We start from the raw sequence: 26,870 nt of genomic DNA, 5'->3' as shown, positions 1-26,870 counted from the left end.
AACAACAAAAAGAAAACACAAGGAAAGCAATAGTGAGAAGCAGATTTGGGATGCTGAGCACTGGGATGCTGAGCAATATTAGACACAGCACAGGGGCAACTGGGGAGCAGTGACAATGCAGCTCTAATGTAGGGTGTGATTGGTTCCACCATGTGAAATTGTACTGCAGATCAAAAATGCTTGAATGTAGTAATTTCATATTTCTTTGCATAGAGCCCTTACTACTAAATAGTGTTATAGCTTGTGCAAGCCTTTGTCTGCACTCACTGTAGCAGTCCTGGGAGAAATCACTATTACAGCACAAATGGAATAACAGAGGTCCATAGTTCTATCTCCAGAATCATTAAGAAGCAATTAAATTATATTTAGTATACTCTGGAAGAGGGAACTGTGTAACACATAAGAGGAAAGTATTTATCTAGAAAGTTAAAATGTTTCCGTGTTTAATAGGGTCAGGTTCATATTTACATGAATATTTCTTCTTTTGCATTGTGTTTGTTGTATATATTTAGAGTGGGCCATCTATATTAGCACAAGGAATACCCAAAAGAAAAAACACAAAATGGAGAGATGGGAAGGAGAGTAGATAGTTACATAGTAAATGCCTTTTGGGTCCCTGATACCACAGTCCCAAATTTAACAGAGGATCCAGATGGGTCCCTGATGCAGTATCCTGGTTAATTTTTGTTTAACCAACCCTCACCTGAGGATACGCTTTTATTTTTATTTATTTAGAGAGAGAGCAAGGGAGTGAGGGAGGCAGAGAGAGAGAGAGAGAGAGAGAGAGAGAGAGAGAGGGAGAGAGAGGGAGAGAGAAGGAGAGAAAGAGAGAGCGATCAGTTGCCTTCCATACGTGCCCCAACTAAGGAATTGAACCCACAACCTAAGTGTGTGTCCTTGTCCTGACCAGGAACTGAACCTACAATCTCTATTTTTTTTAATATGTTTTTATTGATTTCAGAGAGAGGAAAGGAGAAAGGGGGGAGAGAGAGAGAGAGAGAGAGAGAGAGAGATCAATAATGAAAGAGAATCATCAATTGGCTGTCTCCTGAACGCCTCCTACTGGGGACTGAGCCCACAACCTAGGCATGTGCCCTGTCCAAGAATTGAACCATAACCTCCTGGTTCATGGGTCAATGCTCAACCACTGATCTACACCTGCTGGTTGAATCTGCAACCTTTTTGGTATAAGGGACCATGCTCCCATCAACTGAGCCACCCAGCCAAGCTAGATCCTCTGTTAGATTTAACTGTATCTGTCTGGGGGTTCTGAGAATGAGATGATATTCTACTGTACACTTATCATGGGAAAATGTGATTTCAAATTTATTTATTTGTTTGTTTATTTGTTGAATTTTTATGGTTGAGAGAATTACATATGTCCCCCTTTTATTCCCCCATTGCCCCCCTCTACTCATATCCCACCCACCCCAGGCTTAGACTACCCTATTTATTGTCTGTGTCCATGGGTAATGCATCTATACATATACTAGTAAGTTATTTTGTTAATTTCTCCTCCCCCCCCCTTCCTTCTGAAATCCAGCGGTCTGTTCCATGTTTCCATGCCTATGGTTCCATTTTATTCAAGAGTTTATTTTGTTCATTAGATTCCTTGTTTGTTTATTTTGATTTTTAGATTCAATTGTTGATAGATATGTATTTATTGCCATTTTATTGTTCATATTTTTTAAATCTCCCCTCCTCCTCCTCCTCCTCCTTTTTCTCCTCCTCCTCCTCCTCTTCCTTCTTCTTCTTCGAGAAGACCCTTCAACATTTCACATAATATTGGTTTGATGGTAATGAATTCCTTTAATTTTTTCTTGGCTGTGAAGCTCTTTATCTGACCTTCAATTCTAAATGAAAGCTTTGCTTGGTAGAGTAATCTTGGTTGTAGGTCCTTACTTTTCATCAGTTTGAATATTTGTGGCCACTCCCTTCTAGCCTGCAAAGTTTCTGTTGAGAAATCAGCTGACAGTCATATGGGCTTTCCCCATAGGTAACTAACTGCTTTTCTCTAGCTGCATTTAAGATTCTCTCTTTGCCTTTAATCTTTGGAATTTTAATTATTATGTGTCTTTGTGTTAGTCTCTTTGGGTTCCTCTTGTTTGGGACTCTCTGCACTTCCTGGACTTGTAAGTCTATTTCTTTCACCAGATAGGGGAAGGTTTCTATCATTCATTCTTCTTTTTTTCTCATTATTTCATCAAATAGGTTTTCAATGTCTTGCTCTCTCTCATCTCCTTCTGGCACCCCCATGATGCAAATAATGGTACGTTTGAAGTTGTCCCAGAGGCTCCTTACACTAACTTCATATTTTTGGATTCTTTTTTGTTGTTGTTGTTGTTCTGATTGGTATTTTTTGCTTCCTTGTATTCCAAATCGCTTATTTGATTCTCAGGGTCCTCTACTCTTCTGTTGAATCCCTGTAAATTATTCTTCAATTCCATTGGTGCACTTTCATTTCTAACTGGTCTTGTCATTGATGTTTTCACTAAGTTCCTTGAAGTTATAACTAAGTTCCTTGAAGGCCAATTGGCTATGTGGACCCACTATGACTACAGCAAAAGAGCTGCTGAGCTGAAGATGCCCCTATGGAGCAGGACTTGCTTCAGTGGGGCTTTAGTACTCACCGACTCCACCCCTTGAGTGTGATGCTCATGGATATTGTAGGTTGTAATCTGGCATGGTCTAAAGCTGACCACTGGGTGCACTGGCTCTGGGGCCTCCCAGGAGGTGCAAAGTTAGCCACCGCCTGTACCCTGACTAGGGCCACTTGGCACGAGCTACAGAGCAATCTGAAGACCCCTGCTATTTGTGTTGGGCTTAATAGTACCCAGGAGAGGCCAAGCTGTGAACCAAGGTAGGCTGCCACCAGTGCCAGGCCTGGGACCATTTAGCAAGCACACTGAGGCCAGCTGCTGCTTGTTTGAGAGATTTTAGGCAAGTCTGAAGCCTGAGTCAGGACAGGCCATTAATATGAAAAAGCCATGGCAAATAAGTTGGGTGGAGCTGAAAATTGGGTGGGGCAGGGTCTCAGGGAAGGGCGAACAGTGTGGGACAGGTTGATGGAGACTCAAGATATGGCAACTGCTTGTTGGCATTGTGGCAGGGAGGTCTCAGCAAAGGACCAATGCCCTCTACCAGCACTCTCGTCTGGGAGAAAGCTGCCCCCCATTCTTGCCCTGATGCCAGACAATTTAATTCCTCCCCATATGTCCCTGGATCCTTTCAAGTTGCTGCCCTAGTACTGGATCTCAGAGTGAGTGAGTTTAAGTAAGTCCATGAACTGGTCCTTCAAGAGGAATGCCTGGGAGTCCAACAACCCTCAGTGACCCTGAAACACAATCTTCGCTGATTTTTACAGCTCAAAGTTACAGGGGCTTCTCTTCCTTGCACTGGAACCCTGGGCTGAGGGGTCTGGTATGGGGCTGGGACCCCTTGATCCTCATGGGGACCTTTGCAGCCAAGATATCTCTCCCAATTAAAAAAAAATGCCACACAAGAGTGGCAGGCCAGCCCATTCAGCACCTCTGCCCCTCCTCCCAGTTTTAATGTGGCTTCTTTACTTCTCTGGTTGTATGATTTCCATTCAGCCAGATTTCAGGAATGTATTTATTGCCATTTTATTGTATTTATTAAATTCAAACCAAGTTAGCTCCTAGGTTTGAAGTAGACCGAGGCATCATTCAGTTTTGAATGATGGTTGTTCTGTAGTTTAGTTGTAATTTTGATGTGGTTGTTAGAGGCGAGGCAGAGCTATGTTTACCCATGCCACCATCTTGGCCCTCCTCCTCTCCGTGATTTTAATTTTAATTCTAAAAGTCTTCAGCATGAATATCCTGGAAGTTGTAAGGAAACAGTGATGTCTCCTTATGAAAGTCTTTCTTGCTTTTTGTTTCTCTTTCTTGCCACCCAATTGTACGTCAGCTTTTTCTATCCAGCTTTGACTCTTTCTCTTTTTTCTCTCCTCCCCTATCCCTACCCTTTATCTTTGTTCTTTTTTTTTTTAATATATTTTTTATTGATTAAGATATTACATATGTGTCCTTGTCCCCACGTTACCCTCTACCCCCTCCCCCCCCCCCCCCCCCGCTCATGCCCTCACCCCCCCATTGTCCGTGTTCATTGGTTAGGCCTATATGCTTGCGTAAAAGTTCTTTGGTTGATCTTTCCCCCTTACCCCTCCCCTCCCCTACCTTCCCTCCAAGGCCCGACAGTCCAATCAATGCCTCTCCGTCTCTGGATCAGTCCTTGTTCATCAGTTTATGTTGTTCATTATATTCCACAAATAACTGAGATCCTGTGGTATTTATCCGCTCTCCAGTTCCATCCATGCTGTGGCAAATGGTAAGAGTTCCTTTTTCTTCTTCCTCTTCTTAAAGAATACCTTTCAGCATTTCATATAATGCTGGTTTGGTGGTGATGAACTCCTTTAGCTTTTTCTTATCCGTGAAGCTCTTTATCTGACCTTCTATTCTGAATGATAGCTTTGCTGGATAAAGTAATCTTGGTTGTAGGTTCTTGCTATTCATCACTTTGAATATTTCTTGCCACTCTCTTCTGGCCTGCATGGTTTCTGTTGAGAAATCAGCTGACAGTCATATGGGTACTCCCTTGTAGGTAACTGACTGTCTTTCTCTTGCTGCTTTTAAGATTCTCTCTTTGTCTTTTGCCCTTGGCATTTTAATTATGATGTGTCTTGGTGTGGTCCTCTTTGGATTCCTTTTGTTTGGGGTTCTCTGTGCTTCCTGGACTTGTAAGTCCATTTCTTTCACCAGGTAGGGGAAGTTTTCTGTCATTATTTCTTCAAAAAGGTTTTCAATATCTTGCCCTCTCTCTCCTTCTGGTACCCCTATAATTCTGATGTTGGTACGCTTGAAGTTGTCCCAGAGGTTCCTTACACTATCTTCATATTTTTTGAATCTCTTTTCTTTTTTCTTTTTCGGTTGGGTATTTTTTGTTTCTTTGTATTTCAAATCTTTGACTTGATTCTTGGGATCCTCTTGTCTGCTGTTGGATCTCTGTATATTATTCTTTATTTCAGTCAGTGTATGCTTAATTTCTAGTTGGTCCTTTTTCATGTCCTCCATGGTCTCACTATACTTATTGAGGGATTCATTAAATTTATCGGCGGTTTCCATAAAATTCTTGAAAAACCTTATAAACGTGGCCTTGAACTCTATATCCAGTCGTTTGCTTCCCTCCATTTCTGCCATTTGTGACCTGTTTCTTTGTCTCCGCATTTTGGCTGCTTCCCTGTGTTGATAGAGTGGCCCTGCGCACCAGGTGTCCTGTAGGGCCCAGTGGCTCAGCCTCCCCAGTTACCTGAGGTGGACACTCTTGGTGCACTCTTGGTGCCTTGGTTGTTGTAGGATCACTGGGAGGAATTGACCTCCAGGCTAATTGGCTGTGAGAATCAGCTGTGTCTGGAGTGGGAGAACTTCTGTGCTGAAGACACCCTTCTGGGGCAAGACTTGCTTCAGTGGGGCTTTGGTGCTCACTGAGTCTGCTCCCTGAGTGTGTCCCTTATGGATCTGAGGGGTTGCAATCTGGATGGTCCCCCTCTGACCACTGGGTACAGTGGCTCCTGGATCTAAGGAGGGGCTAATTCAGCCTCTGCCTGAGGCCACACAGCAGGACCCACGAAGAGGCTCAGCTGTGAAGCAATGCAAGCCGCTGCGGGGCCTTGGGCCTTCTCTTGGAAGTTCCGGGTCTGCCTGGCTCAGCTGCAGTTAGGTAATTATCAGTTTGCAAAGGGCCGGTACATTCACATGCAAAAGCCTCTGCCGCAGCCTGGGTGAGGCGGGGTCTCAGGGAATCAAAGGGCGGAGCAAGCCTCTATGGCTGATTCTCCGCCCAGCCCTAAGGAGTCCCGAGTCTCAGTGACCCGATAATTACTGCAAGCACCTCTGAGGGAAAGCCGCCCTCAAGTTCGCCCGCTGCCCAACAGTGCAGCTTCTCCCAGTATGAGTCCTGGGTCCCCAGAGACTTCCCGGAACCGGAGTTCAGAGCAGTCGGGAGCTTGTGATTCAAAAAGACAGCCGCATCCTCAGGTGCCACCCGCTTTCCGCGTGCGTGCGTGCGAGCCGCCGTACCTCTGCACTTCACCTCCGCAGCTCCTCTGGCTCTCAGTGTGCTTTTCTTTCTTTCTACTTGTAGAATTTACACTCAGTCAGCCTTCCTGTTGTTCTGGATGATGTCTGCACTGTCCTTTGAGGTGTTTTTCAATTGTTGTGGGAGGCGGCAATTTCCCGGTGTTTATCTATGCCGCCATTTTAGTTTCTCTCCCTTTATCTTTGTTCTTTAGTTGAAAATATTTCTTATTATTATTGAACAGAATTTTTTAACCCTTGCTTTTACTTTTAAAGGTTGAAGGGTGAAGTAACTTAGATCCCTATTTTTTTGAAGTCATACAACTAAAGCCATTTTTTAAAAAATCTATGTAGAAAAAAATGTCCTCACCAATGCAAGCACACATACACATATGCTGTGAGTATTAACAAGGCAACATGGCCAATTGTATTATTTGGAATAATGTCCATTGGGCTCATTCATTCTTCATCATGGCTGAACTGAAGTTAAGGAGCTAAGATCTTTAAGAAATCAACAAGGTGAGCTCTTAGGGAATCACAATTATTTTTAAAGAGTTATGTCAATGACCACATTTTAGCAGAATGTACAGGTGTGTACATGTAGAAAGATCTTGATCTACTTTCTCAAGTCAGATTCAGGTTAGGAGCCAACAGTAAACCTGAAGAATTCAAAGTTTGTGTGCCAGCAGCTGCATCACCAGGCAGAATCTTCACTCAGCAAAACAGAACTCTTGAGCACACTGTCTTGTGCAGAAAAAATTTCTATTCTATTTTTGTTTTGTTTAGACCTAACCATGTTTATAGTTATCTCCAAGAGTGTTGGTAATTCCATTTTGGAAGACAGGATGGATGTTACTAATTCTTCAGTAACAGCAAATAATTTGTCTAGCTCTAAGTCCTTGTGCTAGGTATTGGGAATGCAGACAGGACATAATTTCCTGCTCTTAAGGGCCTTATATTTCACTAGGCAATGAAAAGGTGGGAAATATATGAAAGACTTACTTTTAAACAATATATTAGTTACATTTTCAAATAATATGCTCAACATATTTTTCTTCAACCTCCAAAAATGAATCCAGGCGTGGTGTTGAGGGGGGTGAGATGCAGTAAGCACACTATTTTGCCTGTATGTCCAGACATTTCAGTATATTTACACTTTGGTAATATATTAACAATTTATCTTTTATTTACTGATTTTTTTTTACCTCCCCACTGATTTAGATAGCAGAGATCTCTGAAATTATATATAATAATACAAGTGGCAACTACTGATAAGAGGTACAGCTACATCAAGAAGTTTGAGAATCACAGAACAGCGCTGCAGCCAGTGGTGCCTGGGCCTCTACACCCTACCAGGAATATGATCTTGTCATAGACACTTACACATGCCCCCTAATGAGCTACATTTGATAAGAGCCAATAAGAACACTAAACTAGATCTCAGCACACACCCATGGGCCATTCTCAAAATAGTGCTGTGGTGAACTGCACTCATCCTAGCAGGACATGAGTAGCAGGAGGTTCTTCAGAGTGAGGTGGGCAGGCTGCCTTAAGGAACGTGGGCAGAAAGTACATACATGGTAAAAAGCTAATTACAGAGGAAGTCTTGGCATTGCCTGGCTCTGCTGTAGTTTGAGAACCCTCAGGACCCTGCCCATCCCCAGAGGAGAACCTGGGGGAGCAAAAAGAAGACTGATGGGCCCTCATGGCCTCTTTGGAAAACACTCCCTTTCCTAACAGATTATTGTCAAGGTTCAGGGAGAAGGTGTTGGGTTCATGGTTTCCCATCCTGGGTTTAGGACTCCAAGTGCAAAGGCTCCAACTTAAGGAGGGGCCTATTGCCACTCTCGGTACAACTCCCTGGCCATCTGGGTTTTCATCCTCTCATTCTTCTTCATTGACACTGGAAAGAAATAATCCATGGGTGAAAAGAAGGGTGTTCCTCAAAATATTACTGTGGACTTTACCCCGAAGGAATGGGATACTCTGAACACTGCTCAGAGCATCCTGCATAGAGATTGGATGCTGAGGGGTCACAGGGACCCAGCCCTTTGGGGGAAGACTGCACTCCCCTATGAATGAGGACTTGGAAATGACTTGAGTCATTGACTAAGAACTATGAAATATGCACCTGAGCCAGGGGTGCACATTTGGTGGATTGTGTTTTTGCTCTTTATTCTCCAGGGAAAAGTTTTATTTTCAAATCAAGTTTATTAAAATATAATTTACATATATAAATTGTACCCATTTAAAGTATATAGATTGATGAGTTTGGAAAGATATGTTGCACGTGTGTAACCATCACCACAATCAAGTTAGAACATTACCATCACTCCCCAAATTTCCTTGTGATTTTTTCCAGTCACACCGGTACCCACCACCTTGCCCTCAGGCAAGCACTGCTTTACTTTACTTTCCATGATTATAGAATAGTTTCGCTTTGTCTAGAACATCATATAAATGGAACCATACGTATTGCCCGGGCTGACCAGCAACCCCTGAATGACGGATGAACAGATTACTCCGACACAGTTTCACTGTTGGGGAGAGGGTTAAGGGGCTTGCCTGGCTCAAGGGTCCTAGCAGCCTCGATTGCCTGCCTCGTTAGGCTTTTATTGGAATTTTTATCTTTAGATATAATCAGTAGGGTGAGTAATCTTGGGAGGACACATGTGTTCACATTGTCCTCTAGGCAGGGGCATCCAGGGATTAAGCATAAGGATTCCAGTAAACACCCGGGGTCTACACAAGCACAGACTTGTTTGGAAAGGTTAAAGAATAATTAGGGGCACCGCCTTCAACACTCCCCTAAGTCTCCCCTAAGTCGGAATTCTGATAAAGAGGGCAGGCTGCCTTCCACACACTTCTCTTTTCTCAGATTGTCCTCCTTACAACTTTCCAACCAAGTCTTGTGTGCTCCCCAACACAGTATGCCACCTTTGAGTCTGGCTCCTTTTATTTAGTTTAATGCTTTTTATATTTATCCATGTCATTACATGTTTCAGAAGTTCCATTCTTTTTATTGCCGAGTAGTATTCTGTTGTATGGATGTACCATAATTTACCCATTTACCAGTTGATGGACATATACGTTGTTTCCAGTTTTTACTCTTATGAATGAAGTTACTGTGAACATTCATGCATAAAGAAAAAAAGTCTGCAGTTCTAGCAAGTTCAATAGCTAGAACAGCTTGGCAGGTGACAAAGAGAGGACTCAAGTAGTTGATGAGCTGAATTCTGAAGAGCAACTGGTTTTATAAAAAGCAGCTATAACCAAGTTGGCGGGGGTGGAGGGGTGGGAATGGGGGTGGGGAAGAGCCTGTATTGAGCTGAGAAGACTGCTGATTAGGTGTCTTTCAATTGCATGGGAAAATGGATTGCAAAATCATTAGCAGGACAGAATAGTACATACACAGGCGTTTTCTTTTGACATGGGCTAGAATTGAGCCAATACTGGTAGACTCAAACTTTTCCTTGCTACGTCTTCAGCATATGTTTGAAGCCTGCCAGGCAGCATGGACAAAGAACTCCATCTCCAGAGTTAGAAAGACAACTGGTTGAGTAAGGATAAGCAACCTTGGCAATGACTGCCTACCTTAAGGGCTGTTAGGAGGATTAGATGAGAATCTATATAAATCACTTAGCAAGTGTTTAATGAATAAGGAGGTCTCAGTAGGCATAAATTACAGTACTTAAAAATCATGTAATACTGTTGACTTAAGTAGAATCCAAATATATTCTTTAGGAAGTTGAAATGCGTTAATGTATTTTTAATTACATGGTGAATCCTTTCTATATTATATATATAACTATTGAAGAATTGAATTATTAATCAAATCTGGTTAGTTTTTTAAAAAATATATTTTTATTGATTTCAGAGAGGAAGGAAGAGAGAGAAAGAGATAGAAACATCAATGATGAGAGAGAATCATTGACCTGCTGCCTTCTGCACACCCCCTACTAGGGATGGAGCCAGCAACCCAGTCATGTGCCCTGACTTGGAATCCAACGGTGATCTCCTGGTTCATAGGTGGATGCTCAACCACCGAGCCACACCCCTCGGGCATGGTTAGATTTTTAGAAACATATCTTCTCAGTCACGAAAGGTTCCAGTGGCTGCTACATTGGCCCATGTTGTCCTGCAGCAGTTGTTTAGTTCCAAAGCTCCCACCAGATGCTTCTCAAGCCTGAAGAATGGGGTTTGTCACTAAATCTGATTCACCAGCACTTCCTCAGGAGCCGATTCTGGGTGTCTGTGGCCTGCAAGCTATACCTGCAATCTTTCTCAGGTGCCCACTGCGCCTCTACATCCTCTGAAAGGGTCCCTGTGGTGGAGTGGAATGAGCAGGGGTGGATTTGAATATTGACTGTATTGCTCCCCCCCCCCCACACCCTTAGCACACACTTAAGTCTCTTCCCTGACCAAGCCTCACTTTCCTTATTTCTACTGTGGACTAACAGCATTTCACTAGGCTGTCGAAGAATTTCAAGACTGGTCAATGAATGCTTGTTGACTGTGTTAATTCCATGTTTTATCTTACAGTCTTTCTTATTTCCCACCATTTCCAAACTCCCCTGGCTGCATGCTAGTATAAGTCAAATGAAAAGGAGCTTGCTTGAAAGAGTGATTCGGGAATCTCCCTGTAAACAGTCAACATTGTAAAAACTTTCCCTGAATGTTCACCTTCCAGGAAAGGTGGGGCTCAAGTTAGCTCCTGGGTTTGAAGTAGAAGAGGAAATTCTTAAGTTATTGGAGCCACACGTGCAGCTTTGGCTTCAGGGAGGTCGTTACCTAAGACTAAGGGCTGGGCTCGCCGCTCTTGCTCCCATTCTCCCTCCCCTTCCTGCCCTCTCCCCAGGCCCTTCACCCACCCGTTCCCAGACCTGGGCAAACCCTGGCTCCCCGCGGCGCCCATTGGTTGGTTAGCTTTTATTGATCTGGTCTGAGCGCTCTCCTGGCTTCCGGCGCGGCACCAGGTGCTGACCATTTTGCTCTCTAGACTCTATAAGAGGGGCAGGTTTTCCCTCTTCCCGGGATCCGTGCGGATCGTCGCTGGCGGCGTGGGCCCCCTCCTATGGATGGGTCGGGTTCTGGGGCTCACCCCTTTGCGCGCCGGGTGCCCACTGGGGTGGTGGGGAACCAGCCCCGGCTGAGGTCTGCATGGGCAGAGCGCTGCGCGTTTCAGTGCACGCGCGCCTCCCAGGCCCGGCCCGAGCGGAGGGGATGCGAAGGCGGTCGTCCTCCACCTTTGCCCTCCTTCCCCCGTGTACTCCCGTATTGACACCCCTGGGAACTTCCCGCGGGGAACAGCATCTCGGGTGAACTCCGAGGTCTTTGGACCTGTTGCTTGGGGGGGGGGGGGGGTCAGTGGCGTTTGAATGCCCGCGTTACTCCCATTGGAAGAACGCAGGCCCGGCCCCCCTTGAACTGCTGGTTTGAACAAGGGCGGGCTCAGGTGCTCCAATCGCCTTGTTTTGTGTTTGTGTGCGCGCGTGATTTTTTTTTTTTTTTACAATTATGTCGAACACAGGTGGCTTCTTACCTGTTCTTAACTAGAAGATGGCATTACTGTTTTCCTCGTCTTCCTTACTTTCTAAAAAAAAAAAAAAAAAAAAGGAAGGGAGGTGTTTTTTAAAAATCTGTCTTTAATACTGCCCTTTAGTCAAGCATGGCTGTTTTGAAAATGCATCTTTATTGAGGAAGGAGGTAAAAGCAAAAGCTAGAGAGACTGGGAATGTTTTATTTTGTGTATGCGATTGTTTGGACCTTCAGAATTTTCCTGTGAAACACGAGAATAGTTAAAGTAGATTCTAAGTAGCACCAAACATAGATGGCATTCAAGAAAAATGTAAGCTTTAGTCGGTTTGGCTTAGTGGATAGAGCCACGGGTTGAAGGGTCTCCCATTGGATTCCAGTCAAGAGCATATGCTGGGGTTGTGGGCTCCATCCCCAGTAGGGGGCGTGCAGCAGGCAGCCAACCAATGATTCTCTCTCATCATTGATGTTTCTATCTCTCTCCCCCTTTCCCTTCCTCTCTGAAATCAATAAAAATATATTTAAAAAAGAAAAATTTGAAAAGTAAAATCAGAGTTTTGATTGGGAAGAATGTAATAAAAACATCTCTCATTTTCAGTTAGAAGGTCTGGTCTATGATCACTTTGGCTTGTAATTCTGTAATGTACTTACTACTAAAAGGGGGGAAAAACAGCTTTTCACCTTTTCTCTCCCCCATTCTGTTTTATTTTTCAGTCCAGAGCACAACCACCAGAAGAGAACAAAAGGAAGCCAGTTTTGGGGAAACTTGGCAATCTGTTCGCCGCAGGAAGGAGAAGGAACACCAGAAACGGGTTAGAGAGTCCCACCAGCTCCCAAGCCAAAGCAGCCTCTCCCAAAGACACAACCTCCTCCCAGCTCCCTGCGCGAGAGGATGAGAAGAGGGCGTCCCCCAGCAGCCCAGCAAAGCCAGCCGACAGGTGCGGGGAGGGCTTCCCCCAGGAGCAGCCCCAGGAGCCTGGGGGCGAGCGCGCTGAGACCTGTGTCCAGGGAGTCCCCCCGGGCGCCCACCTGTCGCCTTGCCCGAGCAGCCGTGCAGCGGCGGCGGGGCTACTGTGCCCTGGAAATGAATCACCTCAATTAGAACCTGTGCACTCAGAGGGAGAGCCCTTCCCAGATGCCACGGCCGCTGCCAAGCAGCTGCATTCCTCTCTAGAGAATTCCCCCAGGCGAGAGGACGCAGAGAGGCTTGCCCGCAGTCCGGGGGAGGACGCATTGCCCGGCGCTACTGGCGCACCGGAGGCGGCCCAGGGTGCGGGGGGAGTTTCAGGGTCGCCCACCGCGGAGCGGGCCGCCGACAGAGACTCGCGTGTGGGTGCCGAGGGAGGCTCCCTGGAGCGCCTGGACGCGCGCAGCCAGCCCCCGGAGGGCGCGTCTGCTCCGCCAGGTGAGCCTCCCGCCGAAGGTGCGGAGAACAGGGCCGGAGGACAGGGGTGCCGGCCGGGCGAGCGCGCCCATCCCGCTAAAGTGTTAACTTTGGACATCTACTTGAGCAAGACCGAGGGGGCGCAGGTGGGCGAGCCGGTCGTCATCACTCCAGGGGCAGAAGATTGGGACGATCAGGACGACATGGATAAGAGGGCGAGTGGCCGCAGGCCAGGGAGGCGGAGGAAGTCGCAGAAATCCACCGACTCTCCGAGCCCAGACACGGTGCTGCCGGACGGCGCGGCCAGGGACGACGCGGTGTTCGACTACGAGGTGGCGCCAAACGCGGCCGCCGAGAACGTCTCCGCGGAAAAGAAAGTGAAATCTCCCCCGGCGGCTCCGGACGGGGGCGTTGCCTCCGCGGCCAGTTCGGAGTCCAAGTCCAGCCCGGGCTCCAAAGGGCAGCCCCGGGGGGAGCCGGAACGGAGCAAGCAGCCTCTGCCGGCCACGTCCCCCACCAAAAGGAGGGGGAAGATCCGCGTCCCCGAAGCTGTGCTCATCCCGTCCGCTGGCAGCCCGCGGGCTCCCGCCAAGGAGTCCCCGCCCAGGCGGGCGCCGGCGCCCGACTCCAGCCCCGCTGCCAAGGCTGCCGCGGGGGAGAACCGGGAGGAGGCGCCCCGAGTCATCCCCCGCGAGCTCACCGTCCGGAGCAGCTCGCTGCTGCCGGAGATCAAGCCGGAGCACAAGAGGGGGCCGCTCCCCAACCACTTCGACGGCCGGGGAGAGGGAAGTCGGAGCAAAGAGCTGGGCAGATCGTCTGGAGGCCCTGACGCCGAGGGCTTGAAGCCCAGGAACCATTTCGGGGCGGGCAGGTCGACGGTGACCACTAAAGTGACCCTGTGAGTAACCGCGGGACTGGCTGGGGAGTTGGACCGGGCGGAGAGCCACGTGCTGGTGGCCGATCGGTGTTAGTGGAAGAACATCTGTGCGCTGAATTTTCTCTTGTGTTGAAATTAAAGTAGTGAAGAGCTATTTCACATAGTTCAGGTTTAAGACGACGCATTCGGGAGTATGGTCAGCTGTTAATTCCAGTTTTAATTAAATGAGTGTAAAAATGAGGTGTCTCTTGAGGCTCATAAGTGATAGAAGACTGTATGGCTTGACATAAGCGAATTTTATTCTTTATTCAAAATGTGCACTGTTATTCTTGGGAAGAACATTCTTAAAACACATATGCAGTGACTTTCAAAACATGGAGCAAACACTAATATGTTCAGTATGTCCCAGAAGCTTTGACATGAGTGAGTTTAATAGCAGTCGTAGAAACTTTTAAGAAAGGTCAGTGGTCTTACTGGGAGACTGTTTGCTAAATGAAAAGACACAGAAGAATCAGGCTCAACAACCGACTATTTGCTGATAAGTTGATTGATTTTTCTAATATTTATTGAGTACCTTCTGTGAATGGCATTGTGCTATGAGCTATGGGGGCGGGGGGGGGGGTAGGGGGAGGAGAACCCACAACTATGAGTCAGTATTTTGCCCTTGAAAAAATTATGGCCCAGTCTGGAACACAAGATGCTGACAAATCAAATAACAATATGAAGTGATTTCTGATGAAACTGCCAATGGGTGTTACCATCTGTAAAAGTTGGGGATGTTCAAAAGAAAGGAGAAAATCACTGTTGGTGTTGGTTGTGTGTGTGTGTGTGTGTGTGTGTGTGTGTGTGTGTGTGTGTGTGTTTTGGGAGGACTTGTGCCTTGATGATAATGTAAGTGGTATGAGTGGACAGGATAGGGAGGGTAATATAAAACCCTTAAGATCCTCCCCCTTCCCACACTCTCCTCCATCTCCCAGTCAGCACATGTGAATAATGAGTGTTTATCTAAACTGCTTACATTTTTCCTGCATTCACACATGTATAAAAGAGGTATTTTCACAACATTGTCATTCTTAAACTAAAATAGACCATTCTATTTGACTTCTTGGATAAGTAAGCTTTAGAGTAGGAGGTCTGTTTGGTAAGGAAAGTCTGCTTAATGAATAAGTTGAGCCACCTCACCAGCTTCGAACCTGGAGACCTTTGATATAGTCAGCTATTTATTCTGTAACAGCAGCGGTGGAGAAATAACCTGAGTGAATGATGCCCATTATTTGTAGAAGGCCAGTGTGCCAACATTCAGACCTCCTAGTGTGAGCCTCAGAGAAAAGTGGCAGTGTACCTGGTGAGGACGCTTCAGCTTCCCCTGTCTGCCAGTGGGAATACACCAGTGGAAGAACCAGAAATGTTACACTGTTCAGGAGCAGGGTAAACAAACCCGGCAAGCGGATCTTACAATGAAACTCTTCAAGTGCTGTTGTCTGAAATGGAACTAAACCAAGTGTCTTTTTCTCAATACTAATTACTTTCTACCTAAAATTTTTCCTTTGCCAGACACTGTTTATTTAATTTTGTTTCCCACAAGGGCCTCAACTTGGTAAATTGGCAAACTATTGAAATGGGAAATTAATAATGATTTCTAGTTTTTCTCTGTGACTGATGGGGTGTTTCAAACCCTTTAACTTCCCCTTGATTGCCTTTCAAAAAAATACGCTAACTCAGATTATTTTATTTTATATATACACTAGAGGCCCAATGCACGAAATGCATGCAAGGGGCTTGGCCCTTGCAGCCCCTGCTGCCTCGGCCGGCCCTCGCAGACCTGGCTTCGTCTGGAAGGTTGATCAGAAGGTTGCCTGGACGGTCATTCTGCTGTTTGGTCTAATTAGCATATTAGCTCTTTATTATATAGGATATATGTGTATACACACACACATTTATATATACATATACATTATTTCAGAGAAGAAGGGAGAGGGAGAGATAGAAACATAAAAGAGAGAAAATCATTGATCAGCTGCCTCCTGAACGCCCCCTACTGGGGACTGAGCCGGCAACCTGGGCTGGAGTCAGACTGTGACCTTCTGGTTCATAGGTTTACATTCAACCACTGAGCAGCACTGGCCAGGCAACTCAGATTATTTAGAAAACAACAACAATTTGAATCTGAAGTTTTAGAGTTAAAACTATATTCCCTCCAAAATAATGACTATGGCCCTAGTTGGTTTGGCTCAGTGGATAAAGCGTTGGCCAGCGGATTGAAGGGTCCTGGGTTCAATTCCAGTTAAGGGTACATACCTCAGTTGCAGGCTTGACCCCCTTCACTAGTTGGGGCTCATGTGAGAGGCAACCAATTGATGTTCTCTCTCACATCGATGTTTCTCTCTGTGTGTCTCTCCCCCTTCCCTCCACTCTCTCTAAAAATCAGTGGAAAAATATCCTCAGGTGAGGATTATAAATAAATAACTATGAAGCAGTATGTTTCTTGAAGTTGTGAGAAAAATGATCTTCTGTTCTCTACCAAGTATTAAATGTTGAGATTCTTAAAATGGTGTAGTTAAAATAAGGAGAATTTTCCTCTTGTATTATAACCATAGCTTTTTAGACTCCATTATTTTCTCCTCACATTGTAATGAAGGCATTACAACATGAATTATAGGAGTCTTTTAATCACTTTGAGCTAGGTTAATTGCAGTGACTCTTGGTAGCAGAAGTTAATAACACAGAAAGTCTGGTTGTAAAAATGTATTTTGATCTTGATGTAAATCTTTAATGTGCAGATGTTTCCTGTTCTTAAGGTAGCTTGTTGGCTAACTTGTAGCATTTTCCATTTACATTCATAAGATACACTTTGATGTTTGTTCTTAGAGATGATTAGTGAGAATTTTTAAATGTATATTCCCTGGTATATGAACATCCCTCATGATAGCTTTCTATTGGAAACTTTCTATTTCTAATCATCTTACTCGTTTTAGAAATTATCTTTAAGGAAGTGCTGATAAGTTAATATGCTTTTAAATTTAAGATACGGGCCCACAGTGTGGAAGCCTAAATATCTAATGGAGATTTGGGGGAAAGCAGCGGGGAGAAATTAATGAGGATATATCAAATTTAGTATTTAAATAACATTTTTAAAAAATGAAAACATAAATTCTTAATGCTGCATTTGGGAAAGACTTCTCAAGTCTTCTCATCTTATCCACAAGGATAAGGTGTCTCACCCAAAGTCATATCTTCTGTTCCTTCAAAAGGCTCCTCAGGACCAACCTTCTTGAAGAGCAGTGAGTCCAATGGGGAGACAGTGGGAGATTTCAGTGCTTCTCCACTTTGTGTTCTCATCGTGGTGGCCTCATAAAGTGTGATTACTTTATCTTACAGAGATAACTCATTGACTCCTTGGATCCTAAGGAGGTCATTGAGGCGAGTCTTGTCCGACCCTTTCTGGGGAAGCAGAACAGTAGCTTGGTTGAGAGCATGGCAGCTGAAACCAGAACAACCGGCTTCAAATCATGGCACTGCCACTTACTAGCTGTGTGACCTCAGGCAAATTACTTGCCTTCTCTAAGCTTCAACTTCCTCATCTTAAAGGAGAATGGATAACATTGTCCCTTAGGCAAGCCATAGAGTGTTTCTCCAGGGCTTGGCAATCAGCAAATGTTGGTGGTCATTATCTCTTCCATTTTATAAACCACTAGACCACTAGTTTAGATATTATTGGTTTTGTTTGGTTTTTTAGCTTTGGAGTCCATTCTTCTAGGAAAGCTTATATAAAAGTGATATAAAACAGATAAGTAGAGTGATTCTGTTGAAAGGATGGTGGCTGGCCAACAGCCCCATCCCTCAGTCTCTACTGTTCCCAACTGCAGCCCTTTGAAGAGAACTCCTTGAAGGGGTCGGGGGATGGGGAAACCAACTCTGTTCCGAACTATCTAGTTTTTGTTTACAGACAGAGAAGGTAGAGTTCGGAGAGTAAAAGTAACTTGACCAAGTACACATAGATAATTAGCCTAAGAGCCAGGATCAGAGCCAGCTAAGGACAAAAAGAAAAAAGTGTGCACATTCAAAGATTTATGATTTCCATTAGGGGGGTAATTACACCCAAGAGAGGAGACTGAGGAGGGAGACCCACTTTGCTCAAGAAATGGTGACAAAACCAACAATTGACTAATTGATAGGTACTTATGGTATATCCATATGATGGGCTCTTAAGCAGACGCCCATAAAACTTTTCAAATTAAAATTTTGGTAACTTGAAATGTTAAAAATGTTAAATATAAAGTTAAGTAATATTATTTTTAAAAACAAGATACCAAACTCTGTGAAGAGAATAATCTTAATTCTATTAAGACTATTTAACTACATATAAAAAGACTGAACATATTCTAAAATATTAACAGAGATATCTGAATGGTAGGATTATGAGTGATATTTTATATTTTCCAAATTTTCTGTGGTGTGCATACTTATATAATCAGATAAAAATTGTATGGGGGGAAGGATAGTGGAAATAAAATATCCAAAGAGGTAAATAATAGATAAATATTTTTTATACCTTAGTTTTTTAGGATAATATAAAAAATTATGATGAAATAAAAATTACACAGTTGATGTTTAAAGAAATCATTTACGTATTTAAAATATGGGAGTGCATTAAATATTTAAATTTGTTCTAATGTTCTTGAGGCCCTAAGATGTCATAACTCTAGTGCCAAGCACTGTATGTACATACCAGGTACTCAATAAACTTGCTAACCTCCCACCTCTAGACTTTCTTTCTTAGTTATATAATTTTCTTACCCCTCACACTGAAGCAAAACATTGATTAAAAATAATTGATAGTATATTTAGGATTGTTTAAAAACTGTTTCATTTTTTTTTTAAAGTTACATACCAGAAAAATGTTGGCTTTTTATAGTTTTACTAAAGGCCCAGTGCACGAATTCATGCATGGGTGGGGTCTGGCCCGCCCCATCAGGCCGATCGGGGCAGCGGGGGGGGGGGGGCGGGGGGGGGCAGGAGGGGCCGTGGGTGGTTGGCCAGCTGGCCCCGCCCCCTGGTCAAACTCCTGGTCAAACTCCCGGTTGAAGGGACAATTTGTATTTTAGCCTTTTATTATATAGGATAATAAATTGATATGTTCACTTCTTAAAACTAGGTCATAACTGTATCATATTGCTTTTTTCTTGCAGCCCTGCCAAGCCTAAAAATGTGGAACTAAATCTTAAATCTCCTAAGAATCTTGACAGTTTGGGAAATGAGCATAGTCCATTTAGCCAGCCAGTTCATAAAGGAAACACTGCCACCAAAATCTCCTTATTTGAAAACAAACGGGCAAACAGTAGCCCAAGACACGCTGACATTCGAGGCACAAGGAACACCCTTGCCGCCAATAAAACATTTGTCGGGAGGGCGAAGCTGAATTTAGCCAAAAAACCCAAGGAAATGGAGCAACCTGAAAAGAAAGTAATGCCAGGTAGTCACCACAATGGTGTTCTGGTGAAGGAAACCTCTGCAGAAACCAAAGTTATTCTCTCTGAAGAGGAGATTCTCCCAGCAACTGGGGATCCCGGAGGAAGAGGAATGGAAGGGGAGCCCACCGAGGATCAAGCTCTTGGTCCTCAGCTTAAGCATGGTGATCAAGTAGATGCTGGCTGCCCTTCTGAACCAGTGGCTACGGCTCTGATTCCTGTCAAGGACCACAAACTCTTAGGAGAGGACGACTCAAAGGCTGCTGACAGCAAAAGACTTGTACTTGAAAATAGGACTGAGACTTCACAAAACATTCCCTCCATTCTTGATACCAGAGACTCACCAACAGCCACACCAAAACCACAGGATACTTTTTCTGACTCACAGCCCCCAGCTGAGTCATCTAATCAGCCTCATTCACTGCCTGCACCCATTCCTGTGGATGTGCCCAAAGACGGGTGTGCTGCAGCTCCCGTGAGCAGTTTTCCGTGCGCTGATCTAAAAGTATCAGGAAACCACAGTGGATGTGTCCTGCCTGTGTCTCATCTGGATCATGAGAAAATGCCCCCCTCCAAACTTGGAGGAAGAAGAGGAGGAGGAGGAGGAGGAGAAGGAGAAGTCAGCCTTCCCTTGTCCACAGAGCACAGCTCAGAAGTTGTGGGAACTGAGAGTCCATCCAAGGTCCTGGTCCAGGTCAGGTCCTTCGTCCTTCCCGTGGAGAGCACCCAGGATGTAAGCTCCCAGATCATCTCAGATAGCTCCGAAGTGAGAGAAGTGCAGTTGCCAAGTTGTCACAATAATGAACTTGAAGTGGTTTCCGTTGCAAGTTGTGCTCCCCAGAAAGAGGAAGTACTGGGCAATAAGAGCACATCACCCAAACACATTCATTGCAAAGAGGAAGATGCAGCAAAATCTGGCCCACAAGTCCTGCCGCTAGAATCAGAGAAAACTCTGCCTATCCAGGCTCAGAGTGAGGGCGACAGAGCACTCCTGGTGGCTGAATCCAGCCTCACGCACTCCCCTGGTGGCAGAAACCATTTAGAAACTCCTCAGAGGCCAGATCCAAGTGTTGTGAACGGCCAGGACAGCCCTGCCAGTCGTTTGAATGTCTCTGGTGGTAGTGATGATAGTGTACTTGATTCTTCTTCTGATATGGAAAAATTCACGGAAATTATCAAAAAGATGGACAGCACTGTGTGTGTGCCTCAGAAGAAGAAGAAAGCCAGGGTGCCAAACTCTCCTACCCCTCACTTTGTCATGCCTCCTATTCATGAGGACCACTTAGAAAAGGTGCTTGATCCCAACGTGTTTACCTTTGGTTTGGGAAAGAAAAAGGGAAGCCAGCCAGAAATGTCACCGGCTTTACAGCTGATGCAGAACGTAGACCCAAAGTCCGCACCGAGGTCCAAACGCTTGTCCACCGAACAGAGTATCCTCTTCAAGTCCTTGCACGCGCACACGAACGGGAAAGATGGACCTCCGGCGAACCCAGAAGTGAACGACAAGGAGAACAGGGAGGTCACAAATGGTGGAGTGAAGAGATCCAGGCTAGAAAAAAGTGCCCTTTTCTCAAGCATGTTGTCTTCTTTACCACAAGACAAAATCTTTTCTCCCTCCGTAACGTCAGTCAATGCTATGACCACAACTTTCAGCTCTTCTCAGAACACTTCTCTTTCTCGGTCTCCTGTGTCACAGCCTGTGGCTGAGGGGGCCCCACCCTGCTCTTCAGAAAAAGAACAGCCAGATCTTCTGCCCAACAACTTCTTAAAGGTCTTCAATTTCGACTCGTCAAACACATCTCATTCGGGCTTGAAAAGTCCAAGCTACATGGAAAAATACCTGCAAAAAGAGGAAAGCAAAAAAGATCTGGATTCACAAAGCAACCTACACCTGCCAGAAACGAAATTGTCTGAATTTTCAAAACCAAAGAACAGCGATGATGTGGAAAAGGTTAATCACGTCGAAAGTGCTCTTACATCGAACTTGCCGAGCTATGGGAACAGTGACACAGACTTCATGGGTCTTTTCAAATCCAGACTGTTTGACCCAAACATTTCTTTTTCTGGAATGCCGTTATCAGATCCAACAGTAAGTAGCAACATATGATCACTTATTTGGGGTACTTATAAAGTGAGAGGAGAGAGGGACAATGAGCAATTCATGTTATTCTTTTAGAAATGGTTATGCTGTACACAATCATTTTTTAATTTCTTGAGCTCATATTTGGAAACCTATGTACAAGGGACTGCTAGGGTCCAAGAAAAAGATAACTGAGATTCTGCTCTCAAGGTATTTGTAGTCTAGCAGGGAAAACAAGTAACTGATATTTTAAGGTACTTGTGAATTTATATGCTGTATTAGGAAAGATATAGATAAAATACCTTGAGAGTTTAGAGAGAGACAAGATGTTTTTTTTTTCTTACCTAGTTTTGCCTAAAAATGCTCAGTACTATAGTTAGAATTTTGAAGATTTGTGAAGCAGCTACCCTTATTCCTAATCCCTTCTCTTGTGCTGTGAGGTTCACTCTTTCTTCCCCTAAGTAGCAATAAAGATGTCTGCTATGCATTTGAGAAAGTATTTTCTCTTTATTTGGAATTACTTTTCATCAGGGGAGTGTTTTTTCCCCACAAAGGCTTTGAGGAATAAAAAATTTGGGGCTACATCGACTCTTGAATATTGTAGAGAGGGCGGCAAAATATGATTTTGAGCAACAATTATGATTTCTCCATCTTCTGTCTGACTGCTGATGTTTTCTTAATCTAATTTTTTATGTGAATTTGTGCCTTTCTGTTACCAAGCTTGATACTCAAGTTGAGGGAAGACAATGAAAGAGGAAAACAGAATATAAGGTTTAGAGGTCAGCTCTGTTAGCCCAGAAACATGAATGCACCTCTGTATTCCTGTTGCCCACCCTATGAGCCAAGCCATCTGTCAAGTGTAGACAATCATCTGAAACAGTTTATCTGAGCAGAAAATACCTGGCACCCTCCCTCATGTCTGAGGCACTGCCACATGTTTCAGTTTGTTGTATTGGCTTTTACTGCAAGCCTATCTTAGAATGTGATTCTGGAAGCTCTTTAAAAAAATGTAGTTGGGCCCTGCCAGTGTGGCTCAGTGGTTGAGCCTCAACCTATGAACCAGGAGGTCACGGTTTGATTCCTGGTCAGGTCACATGCCCAGGTTGTGGGCTCGATCCCCTGTGTGGGGGGTGCAGGAGGCAGCTAATCAATGATTCTTTCTCATCATTGAGGTTTCTATTTCTCTCTCCTTCCTCTCCCTTCTTCTTCAAAATCAATAAAAAGATATTTTAAAAATTTATATATATAGTTGGGTTTCCGGCAAGGTACAGATCCCTCTTTTCAAAAGTTTTCAAACTTTGGGTCTTAGGATGCTTTTATATTTAAAAATTATTGAGGACTCCAAAGAGCGTTTGTTCACATGGGTTTTATTTCTCAGAGTTTATTATGTTAGACATGAACACTAACAAAAGTAAAAAAGCACAAGAACACACAGGTGTACATTTCATTAGCCATCATGGCAATGATGTCATGGACGCTCAGGAAATGCCATTGTATCCTATGAGGTGAAGAGAGTGAAAAAAGTAAATTGCCTCTTCTTCCTATGAAAATAGTTTTGATCTTGTGGACTCACTGAAAGTACCTTGCGAGCCCTCCAGGAATCCCTGGACCACTCTTTGGGAACCACTACTGCATATGAGCACTTAATTTATAACTCAGAGAAATTATAAAATGTTTAAGTATTTCTCTGAATCACAAAATTTCCACTGGTCTACTTCCTGTTCATGACAGCCTTATTTTCTCTTTTTCATCGTTCTTGGATCACTTCTCTTATTTGACAACAGTCTGGTGATTCTGACAACAGAATATACAGTTTCCCTGAGAAATCTCTTGAAAAACAGCCAAAATGGGGTAAAAAGGAGAAACAAAGTGCTGTATCCCCCCCTTTGTTTTTCTTTAGCTTTGGGGCTTTATTGATTATATATAACTATTCTATCTTCTATGTGTTACCTAAATTTTGTTTTAATTTTAGGCTTTTTCTTCAGCTTATCTATTTCTAATGTGTATATATAAATAAGTCAATGCCATTTTGACTTCTAATAATGCTTTCCTGAGACCTTCCTCTGGTCTCTGGTTCTACTCCGGGATGATGCAAGAGTGATCAGATCAAAGGCAGTCCTTAGAGTAGGTATCCTGGTCAGCATTGAAAGTAGTCCATGTTTTATCTTTTTTTTACATGTATAATTATTATTTTTATTGTGTTATGCATTTCTGGTTTTACTGGTCTTCGTATTTTATCTATCAAAAAGGGAGTAATAAAATACTATGTACAAGGTACATTGTGAAATAATCCATAAGCACGTTGTTGTGTGTGTGTGTTTTTTTATTGATTTCAGAGAGAGAAGGGGGGAGGGAGGGAGAGAGAGAGAGAGAGAGAGAGAGAGAGAGAGAGAGAGAGAGAGAAACATCGATATGAGAAACATTGATTAGTTGCCTCCCATACACGCCCCTACCTGGGACCAAACCTGCAACCTGGGTATGTACCCTGCCTGGGAATGGCACCCGCCACCTTTTGGTGTACAGGACGACACTCCAATTGACTGCACCACAACAGACAGGGCTTCATCAACATGTTTTTATTTAGACTAGTAGTTATATGATGGTAGATATTACTATGAAAAACTGTATAGATTCAGATTAGGTGTATATGAACACATAAAATTGATTCAGCTCATTCTAGATAAATGATTAATACATTATACTTTTTCTTTATCTGAGATTATACCAAGATATTTTGAATTGTAGTCTGCTGAGTTCTTATTCTGTAAATTCATATAAAACATAGGTCTGACTCTTAAGGCCTAAATTTTCTAGATTGGTGAAAATAGCTTAGGCATTTACTAGTAAGTGAAGAGAAATCGAAACGCGACTTCACTTGGGCATGGGAAGCTCTTAATAGTATAGACTCAAAGAGACTTTTACTATAACTTAGATCAAGGGAGACTTGTTTCAAAATTGGCAGATTGTGAGGTGAATATGATCATACTCAAAGGATCATGGAGGAGAAATGAGGACTGGTACGCAAAGTTTAATAATTTGTTGTGTTTTTGTCCATCTGATTACAGATGCTTAGAGGAAGTGTCCAAAATAAAATCAATCCCCGACCTGGAAAGGTAAGATTATTTTCTGTTTCTAGTCTAGCTTTTATTTTTGTCTGATAACGTACAGTAAGAAGTGCAACCACTCCCACTCTCTCGTAGGTGGTGATCTACAGTGAGCCGGAGGTCTCCGAGGCGTGCATTGAAGTCTTCAGTGACACCGAGGACTGTAGCTCGTGGAGCCTCTCGCCGGTGGTGCTTGTGAAAGTTGTTAGAGGCTGGTAAGACTGGCTCTTTGACTTCCTGGCTATAGGGCTTACATTTTACATTTTTCATTACCTTTTCGGCCCTCAGTCCTTACTTAAAATTATGCCGTTAGCAATGTAAAGGGCAGACAGTACTAGTCCCAGTGAATATTAAGCGGAATTCATAACAAAGAAATATGGTTTGTAATCATGTTTCTGATTACAGGAATGAAACATGTTTTTGTTAGAAAAATCAGGAAAGTGTAGCATTTAAGTTTCTTTCCCATGTATCCCCATGTACATAACATTGGTTTGGACTAATGGACATCGGAGACCATGATATACATTTATTTGGCTTTTGAACTTTCAGTGAGGTTGATAAGAATTATACTAGTTATGTTGGTAGAGTTTTTTAAATTCCATAAGGAAAGACATTGTGCTAACATTTTATACAATAGTTCAGTGAAGGATGAAGTTAGAAGTTATTTTCCAACTTTTTGATAACAGGTGGTAAAGAAGCTGGTGAAAAATTCTTTTACCAGTTTAATTGCTTCTAGAACATACAAAGGAAGTTGAATTAAGAAACGCATTTAAAAAAATTACTTATGAGGCATGAATACTTATCTTTGGTACCTATCTGTAAACTTGTTTGAAATAAAGAGATAGGGCTCTTGACATTTGTGGTTTGAAAAATTAGTAAGCTTTTCTTTTGGTCTCCATTTGATTAAATATGCAGCATCTTTCCTATAAAGTTTTAGATATTTTACTATATTTTCCTATACGACATATTCATTAGAAAATATAATTAGCTTTTGTTTTTAAATTTGAAGACTGAAAATAACATTAACATTTTTGTATAACAATTTTGTTTTTAATAAAAGAGGTCTGGTTTTTTTGCAATTTTTGTTGGCTTCCCTCTTCTTGAAAGCATAATACAGGTGGGCAAAAGTAGGTTTACAGTTGTGAGTAAAATACAATTTATGTTTGTATTATTACTTTATTATTTTTTCATATGAACAGTTGTAAACCACACCTGTATTGAAGTGAAGTATTTCTTCAGTGTTTGGATATTGTTGTGAAGGATATTTTTAAAATGCTTTTTATTAACATGTGTAGTTCTTTGTATCATTATATCCATTTTTTAAGTCTCCCCTAACTGGCAATTCTATCGAACATTAGTATCTCTAGGACATTAATATTGATAGTGGAATGTCCTCTAAGGTCCTGATATAATTCTTGAGTTATCAGAAGCTAAATTTTAGTGAATTTTTGGGTTAGGGAGGGTTAATACATTTTCACAGTGAGAAGGGATTTCAAGGTGGTGGCAGAGTAGGTGGAAGCTACACTCACCTCCTCCCATGACCACACTGGAATTGCAACTAAATTAAAGGAGAATCATCCTGAATAACAACTAAAGGCTGGCTGTAGAGGAGTCTTTAACGAGGGATTTACAGCAGAAGCCACCGGAGACGGCTCCGCACAGGCTGCCGAGGGCCAGGCACAGACAGGGCCCGACACTGGCCTGCACCAGAGACCCACCCAGTGGCCAGCTTCAGACATCAGCGCAGGATCCGATAAACCTCACCAGCAGCATATGGGAAGGGAGGTCTCGGCAGGCACTAAACCCTGCTGAGGCGAATTCTGCTTCGTGTGGTCAGCACCTGCACAGCAGCTCTACACTGTGGGGCTGTCCTCACAGTCAGCAGCCTGAGGGGCCATTCCACACAGGAACGGGCCAATTGCAATCACTGATAGAGAACTGGCCATAATGTGTTTTATATATGGTGGCTTTTACCCAGAATATTTGAGTAACCTAAACCTCTCTCACCAGGCCTGGCTAATAGTTTTGCTGTGTTTTATTCGTAGCTGGATTTTGTACGAGAAACCAAATTTTGAAGGGCACTCCATCCCCTTAGAAGAAGGAGAATTGGAACTTGCTGGTCTCTGGGGTATAGATGATATTTTGGAAAGAAAAGAGGAGGAAGAGTCTGCTAAACCTGTGGTGATTGGTTCAATCAGACATGTGGTCCAGGTAGGTTATGGGAAAACCAGAATCCATATGTTCATTCAGCAAATACTTATTGAATGCCAGGGATGAGTCTTACTTTGAGAGAAAAGTTCATTTTATGGAATAAGTGGTTGGGAAAAATA

At 43.5% G+C, this 26,870-nt stretch overlaps 1 protein-coding gene across 2 annotated transcripts in view; it reads left to right on the top strand.

Annotated features, from left to right (window-relative positions):
* Positions 1-26,870, top strand: part of CRYBG1 (crystallin beta-gamma domain containing 1) — a 185,380-nt gene that overhangs the window by 122,713 nt on the left and 35,797 nt on the right. For both annotated transcript variants that reach the window (XM_059700811.1, XM_059700812.1), the window contains 5 exons: positions 12,342-13,909; positions 19,078-21,445; positions 24,502-24,549; positions 24,637-24,755; positions 26,586-26,751. In XM_059700811.1, the coding sequence (XP_059556794.1) occupies positions 12,342-13,909; positions 19,078-21,445; positions 24,502-24,549; positions 24,637-24,755; positions 26,586-26,751 (4,269 nt within the window). The remainder of the gene's footprint in view (positions 1-12,341; positions 13,910-19,077; positions 21,446-24,501; positions 24,550-24,636; positions 24,756-26,585; positions 26,752-26,870) is intronic.

This window comes from Myotis daubentonii, chromosome 6, assembly GCF_963259705.1.
Source record: "Myotis daubentonii chromosome 6, mMyoDau2.1, whole genome shotgun sequence".
NCBI classification, from domain to species: domain Eukaryota; kingdom Metazoa; phylum Chordata; class Mammalia; order Chiroptera; family Vespertilionidae; genus Myotis; species Myotis daubentonii.
The sequence above is the reverse complement of the archived record's forward strand: the minus strand, read 5'-3'. Positions and strand labels throughout refer to the sequence as shown.